Genomic DNA, 15,000 nt, shown 5'->3' with positions numbered 1-15,000 from the left:
CTCCTCCTGTCCCTCCTCCTCCTTTCCTCCCTCCTCCTCCTCCTCCCATCACCCCTCCCCTTCCTTCTCCTCCTCTCCCTCCTCCTCCTTTCCTCCCTACTCCTCCTCCTCCCATCACCCCTTTCCTTCCTTCTCCTCCTCCTCCTTTCCTCCCATCACCCCTCCCCCATCACCCCTCCTCTTTTCTCCTCCTCCTCACCCCTCCCTCCTCCTCCTCACCCCTCCCTCCTCCTCCTCCTCAGACTGCAGGACGACCACGTAAATACTAGCAACTTGAACAGAACATGGACACACTGGAGAGGACAAACGATCAGTTATGCAACAAAGACGCAGAGAGGGATCTTCCACATGGGAACCTTGTGTAATGTTCTCTAAAGCTCCCAAACAGAACATTGGGAATGTTCTAGAAACATCCTCCCCTGATAGTAAAAGTCCTGCAGTTTGATCGAGATCCCATTGCAACGAACCAAAAAATGTTCCCACTTCACTGTCATGTTCTGTAAGGAAAAAGTTCCCATATGGTTCTTTGTAGGTCATATGAAAATGATCCCTTCAAGATGAAAAGGTTCCACAGTTATATGTTCCTAAAGGGTAGTAGTGAGGTTCTGGGGATGTTTAGGCGATTGTCACCACAGAACGTTCCCTCTTGGGTTTCAGACCGTGTACTACTAGAACATTTCTGAAGATCTTTAATTGTTCTGGGGGCAGTATTACATTCTATATTCTGGATGCTCTGGGAACATTTAGGAACATCAACTTATGTAAGACATTCTGGGTCTCCATACATTCACATGTTTGCAGAACTTTGCGTGACGGAACAGGAACCTTTAGAGGATAGAAACATGTTGTTCTGGTCCTATTTAGTTCTTCACTTCATCTTTGCACAAGTACCATAAGAGGAACTTTCCACAGAAGATGTAGACAGAACATCCAAAACACCTTCCCCTAAAATGCTCCCTAAATGTTCCCAGTACATCCGAGCGTTAACAGAGAGTCTGACGAATGATCCAGCAGAACCGAGTTCCACATTGTGACCGTCTGTGACACACAAGGAATGCTAGAAGACCACGTCCTGATAGCCGCAGAACGTTCTGGGAACGTAACATTTCTAGCAGCCTTTAGGTGAGCGAGCAGTCAACCTTTTAGCCTCTTTCAGCACATAGTTTTGGTTTGCTGGCTGGTTTCTTCCTCCGTCCCAGTGGCTGATCATCGCTGGGAGAGTGGCTTCAGACACGTTCCAGCCACGAACACAGAGATTTGAGTTTCAGTGTTCTGAGGGTTGAGAGGTTCGGAGGTTTGCGGTGTGACGTTGTTCTACCTGATCCTCCTCAGCCACAGGAGGAGCGACCAGGATGAGGGGCGGTTCCTCCTGCGCCCGCCACATACTGCTCCTCACCACATCTGTCACCCTCCTCAAACAGAACCTGTTGCCGAGTCCATTTTTCAGCTGTAAGCCTCATAAAACCTGCTGCCGTCACCGCCGTCTCCGCCGGCGCGCCCAAGAGCAACAGTCTGGACCGCCGCACATCCAACAAGAGCGAGTCACCGTCTGAAACAGTGTTTTCAGCGAGTGGCGAGCCGGCTCATAAATCAGAAGGGCAATAATCGTTCAGAGTAACCGATAATATTTGGATAACCGACGCTGATTCACCGGCAGCCAGATCCCATCTGAGCTCGCTGCTTTCTCACACAACAAGATGATGAGGCCGCCGCAGAGCCACACACACCGACGCCACCCAGGCTGAGGTGCCGCCACCTACTGGAAAGGAAGTCATCCAATCTGGTGTCTTTGTCAGCAGAAATCATCAGGATGATGTCATGGCTCTGGGTCCATTTAAAAACCCTGGGTTTTGTCTCGGGACAGATGGCGGTCTGGTTCCACAGCTGAGCCCGAGGTGAGAGGACAAAGAAGAACCGAACCACGGATCTGCTGTTTAGCTGACGGTGGTTTGGTTCTAGGGGCCGTCATGTGATTCCCCTCTTTGCTCCGCCAAGGTCGCTGTTGAGCATCTGTCACTTTAACAGCGAGATAGTTCATCCTAACCCTGTAAACGGGAATTGAACCTACGCAGTTATCGACCTACGCCGGCGTTGTTCTCTAGCGGGCGGCTTCTCTCCGTGGGGGTGGCCAGTCGCTACCTAAGATCCAACGGCATCCATGTGGCACTTTGACCCAAAGCTACTGAAATCATGAACTCCACATCAGGAGCCGTTTCAGATTCACCAGTACATCAAAACTTCTAGTCAGGTGGTGCCTGAAAAAAAAAAACCTCACACTTCCTCTGATGTCACAATCAGGGCGTGTCCAATGTCATTGAAGGAACCTCTTTTCTAGAATAACACAACCCCAAGTCACCGTTTAGATCCACAACATAAACCTCAAGATGGGGAGAAGTCAGGAGGTCAGATGTGAGGGAACACTGCTAGCAGAACAGAGGCGGGTAGAACATTGTTTTATACAAAGATCCAACTTGACTTGGTGCTTGATGCTCAGGCTAAGAACATCCAGAGGTGGTCTGAACCTGTGACATGGAAAGAACGTCTAAATGTTTGTACTGTTGCTCATCACAGCATGTAAAACCTCTACAGGCAGCAACACAGGAGAGGAAACACTCAACACTACTGGGTTATCACACACACACACACACACACACACACACACACACACACACACACACACACACACACAGTGTTATTCCATCACGAGGGTCCTGATGGAAAACCTGTCTTTGTTCTGGGACCCCTGCAGTCTCCGTGCCTACAAGCTGATGTCACACAGAGCGGAGAAATGAACTGAGTTAACCCGACTCACGGAACGGGTTTAACCAAACAGAACCGGCTGCGGAACAGTTCTCCTGCTTTTCCGTACAGAGGGTTTTTCACCAAACATGACAAAGAACAGTCAGGGTTCTGATTTGTCACCCAACTCACAATGTCGGTGTGAGTCTGACTTCCTGTGGGATGCAAAAAACTACACTTGTTTTGAGAGGGCGGAGCTCAAATAAGTCACTAAGAAACATTTAGAGGGCGGAGCTTAAATCAGTCACTGTGAAACATTTAGAGGGCGGAGCTTAAATCAGTCACTGTGAAACATTTAGAGGGCGGAGCTTAAATCAGTCACTGTGAAACATTTAGAGGGCGAGCTTAAATCAGTCACTAAGAAACATTTAGAGGGCGGAGCTTAAATCTGTCACTAAGAAACATTTAGAGGGCGGAGCTTAAATCAGTCACGAAGAAACATTTAGAGGGCGGAGCTTAAATCAGTCACGAAGAAACATTTAGAGGGCGGAGCTTAAATCTGTCACTAAGATGATGAAATCACAATGATTCCCAGTTTAAGGTGAAACGAAAACAAAGTTCTGAGTATTTTGTTCCGTAACTTTAGTTTTACACACTGGACCTTTGATGGATCTGACGGTATCAGCAGTTCAGTTAGTGGAACTGGAACCTATTTTGATTTTATGTTCAATATCATAAGCAGTTGTTCTCTCTGACCGAGTCCCGGAACACGTCGGCGCCCTCGTCGACCTCGGACATCAAAGAGTCATCGAGGCTATTAAGATACTTTCAAAATCCTGCAATTGCTGCTTTACATCATGTGACCACAACTATTCAGATTCATATATTCCACCGATAAAAAGCCCAACGCCTCACTGGAATCCAAGCAGCACGGAAAACATAACATGTCCTCTGACATAAATCCATTCACGTAAATGTCGTCATGACGATCGGACGCTTTAATAAAACCCAGAACTCAGACAGAACACAAACAGTAAATCATGACATCACTCAGGAAAACGTTGCAAGACCTTTACTGGACGCTGTGACCACAAACCGCTGAAAACACAAAGTCATGGAGGGACCAGATACGCTGACGGACGGACGGACGGACGCGTGACAACAGTGACTCAGACCCCGGGGAAAAACACGAGAGGAATGTTTGTGGATCCTCGCGGGCCTCGTCAGCGTCCCACTCTAAGAAAATATTTAGGCTCCAGCTGTGCAGCTGAAGTTTTCCTTTCTCTGCTGCTGCGGAGTTACGATGTTTGCTGCTGCGTTCGTGGGCCGACGCCATGAACGGAGAGGTCAGATGGTTCGACCCGCTTTGACGGATCAGACACGGATCACCGCGGTCTCTGCCGTCGCCGCTGTTGTTCCTTCGCTGTGTTCAGCCCTCATCAAGGACATCAAACCTTCCCCTTTTCTCTCTGCTCATCCGCGCGTGCTGCTCTTCTCCAGCCTGAAGGGCAAACCCACAGAACCGTTCCTGGGACGTTCATCAAACGTAGTTTTCCAGGACAAAATCGTCCTCTAATGTTGTCGTTGCTGCATCCTGTCTTCGCATGGTTCTGGTTCTGATGAGTTCCACGCATTTCACATGTGGAATTCATGTTTTTCTGCCTCAGATTTTACATTCAGCATCAGCAAATAAAAGACTCATGCTTCTCCTTGCTTGTTGTTTTTCCTGCTTCCTTCATCGTATTTTGTTTACAACTTTTACTCCACTTCCCTCCTGCTTTTCTTTTTACGTTCCCTCCTTTTTATTCCTTCACTGTTTGAACTGCAACTGTGTGAAGCCCGTGAGTCGGAACGCTTGGGAACGTTTCACGCTGCGTTCCGTCATCCAGTCTCACCTCGACTGTTACTGTAATTATTCCTGTTACTTTCTCTCCTTCTTTAAGCCGAAGATTCAATGTTCGGTATTTTGCGTGGGGCGGCTCGGGGCGATGCCTTGCTGTTATGGAGATGCAACAAAGATGCGTTGGTATTGATTTTTAGTTGCGTCATTTCTCAGACTTGAAGGTCCAATAAAGGTCAAACACACGAGAGTCGTCTGTTAGAAATGGACACGAGCAGAAAAACCCTGGCTGGAGTTTGATGAGTTTGCTTGGCAAATAATTGACGATTAAAGGAATAATCAACGAATCTGGATGTTTACGGGCAAAAGAGGCGAGCGGATCCTCCTGGCGTCCAGAGGCTCTGATGATGACAGCCGGTGACGTGACGCTATTCCTGTCCTGTGTTACCGGTGTTCAGCTGCACTGCGCCCTTGATATGCAGGTCTGGATCCAGAGGGTCTGGCTGGAACGATGCATCAGCCAGACCGAGCCTCGGCCCAGCGATCGCTCGGACGTCGGAGGATTCGTTTACTAGGATTGATCACGAGGACTTTGAGTTGTTACCATTGTTTTAACCTCTTTTATTTCCTTCGTTTTTTTTGTTTGTTTTGCTCAAAATTACTGGGAAAATGATGAGACATCCTTTAGTCAGACCTATAAAACATTTAGATAAACTTGTAAAAAAAAAAAAACTGTTTGCTTTGAGGTCTCTCAAGGTTTTTTCAGGCAGGACCGGAGTGATGAAGGTCACGTCGTCGGAGATTTATTCCATCGTTCAGTCCGACTCAAACGCCACCGCAGAGGTGGATCAATTTGTCGAGGCGTAAAATACTGCAGCGCCAGAAAATCCTCTGCTGTTGCACCCAGACGTAACGGCAAGAGTCTTAATTAAAACTGGCCCTTCCTGGATGCCATAGACAACATGACACCAGCTCCCTGATTGGCTATAGGACACACATCTCTTCCTGTTTCGCTGGACGTCAATAAGCGAGTTTAACAACCAGTGAGTTTTAATGGGATCTGTGTGTAAAGCTTCTTCATCAATAGGCCTAATGACCGCTTTAAGCCCGGCAGCCGATACGCTGCCAATGGTTAGAGCGGGTTATCGGATCAGCATTTCTCCAGGGCAGAGGGCTTCAAAGGCTGGTCGGAGGCCCACAGAGGGTCCCAGTGCGACTCTGTTAGGTCCAAACACGACGACCGACCGGATGCTTCCCCTCCGCTCAGACTCGACGTGTAAATCACAGCCATTCGCTCGTGTTTGCTCCCACACGGTCAGAGGGTTTCACCACGACATTCAAACATTTTCCCGCCGTTTGTCTGGAACTACAACTCCAATAAACCTCTGCTAGCAAAGACAACGAGGCCGGCAGCAGCACCGTCGGCACACGCAGTGACCAAGAGACCCACCCCTTTCACATCCATTTCCCCATTTTGAGTCTCGATGGGAGACAACACAAATAATTCTACACTTAGACACACACACACACACATAGTGGCCCGGCACCCCAACAGAGTTGTTCACCATGGCAACGGAGCCCCCAGACCCGGTCCGTATACCTGCCTGAGTAACAGCCTCCGTGTCCCTGGAGACCTCCGGAGGTCTGGGGTTCAGGTCGGGACCCTCAACAAACACTGAACCCAGGGTTCCCCTCATTCATGTTCTGCTAACGGTACACCAGCAGTTCCCTGACCCTGCTGGACTTGACCTTTGATGTCTTTAATGGTCCCCCACCCCTGACCTCTGAGACCCCCCCCCCCCCCTCAGTTCTACCCACCCCCTGACCCCACCCTCCTGACAGCCTGCTGCAGTCAAGAGTCGAGACTGATGTCCCATCAACCGCCGTCTGACTGACCTTTACCAGCCCGGCCACCAGAGACTCATCCGTCTCTCTCCATCTCCCAACCCTCTCTCCCCCGCTCTGTCTCTCCGCTCTCTCTCTCCCCTGCTCTCTCTCATGCTAATGCAGCTGTTTATAACGGCCACATTGACTTTGTACTGCCAGTCCATGTAAATACGATCTGTTCTGATCAATGGACGGAGGGGTGACATGATGCTGACCACAACACACACACACACACACACACACACACACACACACACCCTTCACATCCAGCCACAGACAAAACCACTGAAGATTTATGTGCTAGCTTATCGTATTATTTTTGTGCTGTGTGCTTTTGTGGTTTCATTACTTCTAATTTGTGCGTCTGGGTTTGTCATTTGTGTGTTTTCCTCTGTGCAAAGTGAAAAGTGCTGGAAGAGATGACCTTAATCAGACATCTTTATGAATCTCCAGTGTCACCAAATCCAACAAATCACAAAGGAACTCTAAATACTGTGTTCACAGTGCACAGCAAATGAACCACAAATGAAGCAGCTGCAGTAGAACGTGAGCTTGCAACTGAAGCCTCTGAATCTTCAACGTTAAAATCTTTTCAGGTCAGTTGTTTGTGCTAAATATTCTCATGCTCTTACCTCCCACAGGTGCCGCGTGTTCCTGGCAGCTCCGGAATGGACCTTGTCCACCAGCAGAGGGACGCCCTGAAACGGGCCGATCCAGGTTCCCTGAGGGATCCTCTGAGCCGCGCAGATCCCGTAACCCAGACCAGGAACCGTGCTGGTGCACAGACACACCTGCGCAGACAAGTCAAAGTAAACACAGTGTTTCTAACGAGAGGAGACCGGCCACATTCCGAACTGGTGCCTGGGCTCAGTTCCTGTGGGCCCAAACCCGACCGGATACTCCAGTGTTGCACAGGTCTCATCATCAGGGTCATTAAGGTCACTTCAGGCAAGTGCGTCTCATTAATGTGCATTAAGTTAGCAATTTACTAACAACAATGGTCCTTTGCAGACGAGCAGTTAGCAGTCAAAGCTGCATTTCAGTTCAGCTCCATTTACCACTGCAATTCTTCACCAGAGTATTTTACCTCCCAAGTACTCACTAATAGGAGTATTCAGCTCACTAAGAGGTTTTTCCCTCCCTAAGTACAACAGGAGAGCAGGGCGTCACCTCTCTCGGCAGGTCTCTCAGCCAATCAGGGACATCTGGCAGAGTGACGGGCGCCGCCGTGCTGCTGGTGCCCACGAGCCGGCGCAGAGAGTGAAGAGGACCGTGCATGGGACACTCGCCATTCCTGTTGTCTGCACACATGTCGCAACCTGCAGACGGAGGAGAGATCCCGCCTTATAACCAGCACCTGGTGGCTACGCTAACCATGCTAAGTCACATCAGTGACTTCTACAGAGCCTGAGGTGATTAAAGTGACTCAAATCACATTTAATCAAACAATTCGCAGACAGCAAGATGGGTTACATGTATTATTACTATTATTATAGTTTTGTGTTGCTCCAACTACAGAAACGCTCTGGATGCAGTAACGGAACAAAGCAGAAGCCATTTTCCTATCGTCGAGAAACAGGCCACACCTTTTCCTCTCCTCCCTCGCATGTTGTTTTTTTCATTCAAAAGATATGTTTTGTGTCAGTAGCTGGAGGGGTGGCGTCGTTTGACTGACAAGCTAACGAGCGTGTCAGTGTTTGATTGACTGCAGCCGGTGGGGGTTTCAGGGTTTGATTGACAGCTGATTCTTCAGCTGGAGAGCCAGTCAGTGTTTGAATGACAGCTGGTGGTTGTATCAGTGTTTGAGTGACAGCACCTGATGGGTGTGTCAGGGTGATCGACACCTGATGGGTATGTCAGTGTTTGATTGAAAACTGATGGGTGTGTCAGTGTTTGAGTGACAGCTGATGGGTGTGTCAGTCTTTGACTGACAGCAGCTGGTGTGTGTGTCAGTGTTTGAGTGACAGCTGATGTGTGTGTCAGTGTTTTATTGAAAGCTGGTGGGTGTGTCAGTGTTTAATTGACCGCAACTGATGTGTGTGTGTCAGTGTTTGATTGACAGCAACTGATGTGTGTGTGTGTCAGTGTTTAATTGACAGCAACTGATGTGTGTGTGTCAGTGTTTGATTGACAGCAACTGATGTGTGTGTGTCAGTGTTTAATTGACAGCAACTGATGTGTGTGTGTCAGTGTTTAATTGACAGCAACTGATGTGTGTGTGTGTGTGTGTGTCAGTGTTTGATTGACAGCAGCTCTTACATTTCCAAACTGTGGAGGAATTTTCAGAGCAAACTTTCCTGGTGTTTGACACAAACCTGCAATTTAATTCCCATCTGTGGACTCATGAAGACCTTCTAAACTAAACACGCTTGGGTCAACTTGTTGGAGTCGAAACTTTTGTTCTATTCAGTTTCTTATTTGTGTGATTGAAGAAGTGAGAAACAACACAAAAGCTCCCTGTGCAGCATTGTGTAGATTTAAAGATGACCGTCATGTTGTCGTCAGTGCCAAGTGAGACTGAATTGATCTGGACGTCAGTTTCCTCGTCACGTTCTGACTGAATGAGAAACGATGATGTCGAGGGGTTGAATCTGTCCTCTCCGCCGTGTTTTTCCAGGTTAATGTGGCGAGCAGCACATTGCTGGGAATTAGCGAGTGTCAACATTTACTCAGAGATGCAGTCTGACAGTAATGGATGTTAATTGACTGTAGCAACATAATGAGAGATTATTATCTGGACACAAAACTCCCACAGAGCCGGAGAGCGCAGCCAGGCTGAGTGGAACAGGATGTCCAGCTTGTTTTCTCTTCTGTTTTTCCCAAAATTAAAATATCCGCCGTTTGAGCGAGTGACAGCTACTTTTACACCATGATTGATAGATCTCATTTAAACCGAACTCTGGTCATTTATAAACCGCACTCCAACACTGGTCCACGCTTGAGTAAATGGGAAAAATGCTGAATTCTCCTCAACTTGAACAAAACATTTTTTATTTGGGGCTCGTGGTGAAGTGAATGGATGGCGGCCTGCAGCCCTCCAGAGCTGTAAATGTGCCGTCTTTCCTTCCGCGGATCTATTTTCTCTTCCTGTCTCGTTCAGACTGATGAACTGGCTGTGAACTTGTTATGGCGTGCTCTCCTCGCTGCCCATCATTCAAACTCAGTATTCTCTTACAGCCATCGCAGTGTTTAGACAGCTCCTCCGCTCTGCCTCTGATCTCAGCCAGACGCCGTTTCCAGCAAGCGTCAGGAAAACGTCTGCTGCTTCCCTGAGAACCCTTCACGCCAAACATCTCCGCTCCTAAACAGCGTCAAACTCCAGTTCCAAACGTTTGCTTTTATACATTTTAAAGCTTTTATCCTGGTCGTGTTTCAGCGCCATTTGTTAGTTCATCTGTCTGCAGGATGACACAGAGACGTAAAAAGACTCAATTAAGCTTGATGGAGGACAGGAAGAGGACAGAGCCCAGCACTGCAGCAAGTCTCCTTTCAAGTGTCACCAAAAATTAAGCCTTGGCGGTAAAAACATTTTATCAAAAACATAAAATTCCTCACTCTGCAACACAACCGCGGAGCCATGATTGACTTGGCTAAGGCCAAAAGTCACATGACAAAAATTCTGTGAAAATGTGTGGAAAGTGTGGCTGTGAGCAACCTGTAAAAAAAATGCTTGAGGATGTAGAAGATGAGCAGAGGAAATAAATCACGATAATTCCTGGTGGTTTCTTTGGTAACAAAATTAATAAACTGAACGTATCGACATCCAGAGCAACAATTCAACCACTGAGAGAAAATGAATCACCAATTATTCACTGTATCGATTCATCTCAATATATAAAAAGATACCAAGGATTTGCTGCTTTGGATGGACCAAAGAAGCAAAGACGAAGTTTGCAAGAACATAAAAATAAGAATAAAAAAAAATCCAAAAAATGCCACTGCAAACCTCGAGATAAATATTTGACAATGCAAATATCATTTTCCTCACTAAAATTATAAATAATGATTAAAAAGTGCAGATCCACGAAAGGCAGCATGAGAAGTTCCCGCCATGCGGAGGAGGGTCCTGGACGATGCGCCGGTCAAGAAATGAGCTGCAGCATCAAATCTGATAAAAGCGTCCGTCACTGCTGGTAAGAAATGAGCTTCAGCTCCTGAAATGTGAGTTTTCTCTGGTTTCTGACACTGAGCTGTGGACTCCCAGGTCGTGGAAGGAAGAGCGCCATTTCTCACTGCTGTCCAGCATTTTATGGATCCGAGAAATTACTGATCAATCAAGAGAATATCAACAGATGAATCAACAATGAAAAGAATTGTTCCTATGGATGTGTCTTTACAATCTTGTGGACATCTATGGGAAAAACAATATTGACTGTTGATTCCATATTTCCTATTTTTGGACAATATGCTATGAAAATATTGATATTTTTATCTCTTATTTTTGTAAAATATGTGATGAAAATGTAACTTTTTGTCAGCACCTCAGACTTCTGGTTGCGACTGTGTTGTTTCCATGGAGATTTAGAGACGCGGAGAATGTGTTTGAGGCTCCGGCTGTCCGATGTAGGTGAAGCAGACGTCCATCAACAGATTCAGACCTTCGTCCTCTTCCTCTCATCTTCTCATCATCTGTTTCTCCTCTCCCTCGTCTGCGGTCGATAGCGTGGAGCAGCCCTGGTACATTTGTGCATATTTAATACAAATGAGTTTCTGGAGCCGCCAGCATCGGCGCCTCGGCTCCGGCTTCTCCACTGGCTGAACATCCCAAGTTGCTACGCAAACATCCGACTGGGACGAGGAGCGACGGCGTCGTCTGAGGCGTGTGACAAGAACAGAAGATAATAACCCGGACGTCTGAAGTGACGTCCCAGGGAAGTTTTTTACTCCAGAGAAACGAAGTCAGTTGCTGTGACGGTGTGAAATATTCCACCTCCATTATTTGTCATGTTAAGGCTTTCATAACTGCATTGGAGGGTTCATTGAAGAAAGAACATGAGCTGCTGGATGGACGTTGGTACTGCTGGACTCCTCGGGACCGGAACCAGCATCCATCAGCCCGGCTCAGACGCTCGCTGAGTCCTTCTTTGATTAACTTGAAGAGATTATTGGAAACATCTATTTTCAAAAATCCTCTCGTAAATGTCAGAAGATTAGAGACGACAAGATTAGTGTGTGTGTGTGTGTGTGTGTGTGTGTGTGTGTGTGTGTGTGTGTGTGTGAGACTGAATTCAAACTCTATAACTTTCTATCCCTAATTAAAAAGACTGAACTGAAGTCCGTTGGGACCTGTGGTGTCATCTCGGTGTGGGTGCCGCCGTCGCTGAGTCCAGCCGCCTGGTTATTAGTCAAGTCGGTTATTTCTCCGTCTTCTGTAACGGCTGAGTTGTTTTTACAGGCTGCAGATGGAGAATATCACCTCAGGAGGGCCAGGGAGGGGTGTGTGTGTGTGTGTGTGTGTGTGTGTGTGTGTGTGTGAGAGAGACAAATGTAAACACATGGACCACGAAGGAACAAATTCAGAAACAAGATTTAAAGCTGCAGCGACTCCTGCTTTGATTGACAGCTCTCCTGATACACTGTCCAACTGAACTTTGGTTCTGCTCTGGGTTCTGTGTGTGTGTGTGTGTGTGTGTGTGTGTGTGTGTGTGTGTGTGTGTGTATGTGATAAAAGCACACCACCAGAATGGAGATCCAGAATGTTCCATTGAGCCGACAGTGACGGTTGTACAGGAGTCCACGCCTCTGTCACGCAACCCTAACATAAACACTTAAAATACACGCCAGGTGATGTCACGTCAGCGGCGTTTGGTTCGGAGTGAACAGCCAAGTGTCGTGGAGTAAAAGTGGGAAAAGTAGGATCCCGTGTTGTGAGTCACGCGTGTTAAAATGTCTGAGATGAATTTCATTTCTTCACATTCAGAAATTCAGGTGATTAGAAATCACATTTTTTAAATTTTCAACTTCAGTAAAATCAAATTTTCCTTGAATTTTAAAAATCAAATCAAATTCTGCAGCTAAAAAAAAGCATAATTGCCATTTAAAACCTTGAATATTTTCCTTTTTTCATTTTTTTTAATCAACAAATGTGTTTAATATGAAGAATTTCTCTTTAAATCAGTGGGTAAAGTCACATGACCACAACAGCCTGACTGTTTACAGAATAACGTCACCTCCTGACACCTGACTGCTTTTTGAATCGAAGGAATATTAATACTACAAACACAGATACTTTCCCACTGCTCGGCTGTGTATTATTATTAATATTATTTTGTATTAGTAGTAGTAATAGTAATAGAAGTAGTAGTTGTAGTAGTAGTTATTGTTATTGTTGCTGCAGTTAATAACGGAGTTCAGACATTGACGTGTGCGACTGCTTTATCCACATACACACACATACACACACACACACACACACACACACACACACACACACACACACACACACACACACCCCAGAGACCTCCATACAGCGTGTTGGGATGATAAATAGCGGGCTGGAGGATCGATTCCCCCCCCCCCCCCCCCCCCCCCCACAAACACAAAACTATATTCGGCAATTAATTCCTGCGTGTCGCTTCATCCCTCATCGGCCTGCCGGCGCGTATCGACGCAGATTACTGCTGATGGGCCGGTTTATCACCGCGGAATACACACACACACACACACACACACACACACACACACACACACACACACACACACACACACACACACGCGCGCGCGCGCGTCATTATCATCCTCACCATCATGAGTGTTTCTGTCCTAAACTAGAAACAGTTGTTGGTAAAAAAAAAAAAAAATTAAATTTAAAAAAAAATTAAAAATAATTAATTAACTAATATATTCATTAAATTAAAAAAAAAATTAAAATAAAGTTTTGACGGTGAGTGACGGAAACATCTCGTGAGACTTCCCTGTCACCCGCCGCTCGGGCCTCGCGCGGCGCGGGAGAGATAAATTTACCGACAAGCAGGAGAACCGAGAGCGACGGCTCGCGCGCTGAGGCCAACCAAACGTCACAAACGTCATCAGAGGAACGAGGATGAGGAGGGGAGACCGTGCGGTGATTGACAGCTGATGCACACACGCCCGTATGTGTGTGTGTGTGTGTGTGTGCGGGGTGCGTGACGGAGTTCTTTCTGTCTGTCGATATCACGCGCCGCGCGCATTTGCACGCGCATATTAAAAAAATGTGTTTATTCGTCGTTCTCTTATTTTATGTCAAATTTTTTTCTGGAGTAAAATAATTAGAAACCAATCTGAAGTATTTTTTTAAATTTATTCTTTTAATAATGAATCCGATGAAAAAGAAACAATTTGATTTGAAGACAGCAGGAACCTGTGAGGGACGAGAGTTTGTCTGCTGACTCCAGTCGATCGGAATCTGAAGAGCCGCTCGTGCTGCCGGTCTGGACCTGCAGAACCGACGAGTCCGGAACAGCAGGCTGGACTGGAGAGTCTCAGCTGGACGGGTTTCTGGTTTCTGAATTATAATAATAATGGTAACAGTAATAATAGTAACATTATAATTATTGTTGTTGTTATTATTATTATTATTATTATTATTATATTATTATTATTATATTATTATTGTTGTTGTTGTTATTGTTGTTAATAATAATAGTAATCATAATTTGATGACAATAATAGTAATAATAATGATAATATAATTATACTAACAATAATAAAACAAGAGGGACGTAAAGATTTGTGCTCTTCTACCGGGTCGTGTCGCCGGTGACCCTCAGGCTCCGTCCCGCCGCTGACGTGCCTAAACAGGAGGAGTTGAGTGTTGAGATCCCGACTCCTGTCTCGTGCCTCCCACTCGTCAAAATATATTTTCAAAGTTGAACAACAAACAAAATTAAAAACAAATTTAAAGTCCAGTCGTTTCGTCTCCAGTTCAAACGTGGAGGCGCCAACAGGTGCGCGCACGCCGGCGTTTCTTTCACGAGTTTCCTGTCAAATCCGGTGAACGGTGACGTGAAGCTGCAGGCCGCCTGTCACCGCCACGTCAGCCAGCCTGCTGACCTTTGACCCCGACCTCTTGCAACGGTCACAATGACGAACGTCTCACGGCCCATCACTGCTCCAGGTGTTTATCCATCCACGCTTTTACTTTGAAGGTTCTGAATTTATTTTGTTGTTTTCTAATTTGAACGCGGAAGTGGAGGCCTGGAGCGGCGCCACGTCCGCCTGCACTTTCTGAATCGTTCCTGATATTTAAACTCAGATTTCAGATGAGCAAAACCCAGCTGCAGAAGTAAAGACACCACAACAGCAGCAACACCAGAAACACTGGGGGTCAAAGGTCACCGGAGTGTAAGGTGTGAGTGTGTGTGCGGGTGTGTGTGCGTGTGTGTCTGTGGGCCTACGGTTGTTCAGCTCTCCCGTCTGGTTGCTCAGTGGGATGATCTCCATCCTCTGCTGTCCGTACAGGTAGTAGTCCAGCTCCTCTGAGGTCAGCTTGAACCTGGCCGCCGCTGCCGTCACCGCCACTCCTTTACCTCCCTCCTCGCCGCCGCCGCTCTTCA

General features: G+C 46.7%; 1 protein-coding gene and 1 long non-coding RNA gene across 3 annotated transcripts in view; one reads left to right on the top strand and one right to left on the bottom strand.

Moving 5' to 3' along the window:
* The window catches only part of prdm6 (PR domain containing 6), a 58,942-nt gene that overhangs the window by 42,390 nt on the left and 1,552 nt on the right, over positions 1-15,000 (bottom strand). For both annotated transcript variants that reach the window (XR_015116334.1, XM_086205698.1), the window contains exons 2-4: positions 14,842-15,000; positions 7,637-7,785; positions 7,099-7,257 (exon numbers count right to left, since the gene is read on the bottom strand). The exon at positions 14,842-15,000 is cut by the window's right edge and continues 524 nt beyond it. Coding sequence is in view for 1 of the 2 variants with exons in the window: in XM_086205698.1 (XP_086061824.1) it covers positions 7,099-7,257; positions 7,637-7,785; positions 14,842-15,000 (467 nt within the window). In the remaining variant the exon portion in view is untranslated. The remainder of the gene's footprint in view (positions 1-7,098; positions 7,258-7,636; positions 7,786-14,841) is intronic.
* Positions 10,484-11,653, top strand: LOC147259630 (uncharacterized). Its single transcript, XR_015116336.1, has 3 exons — positions 10,484-10,599; positions 10,945-11,029; positions 11,129-11,653. It is a non-coding gene; the product is annotated as an uncharacterized LOC147259630 (long non-coding RNA).

Source organism: Aulostomus chinensis, chromosome 6, assembly GCF_037954235.1.
Source record: "Aulostomus chinensis isolate RoL2024-O1b breed Wild chromosome 6, RoL_Achi_v1.0, whole genome shotgun sequence".
Lineage (NCBI taxonomy): Eukaryota > Metazoa > Chordata > Actinopteri > Syngnathiformes > Aulostomidae > Aulostomus > Aulostomus chinensis.
This window is presented reverse-complemented; position numbering and strand designations above follow the sequence as displayed.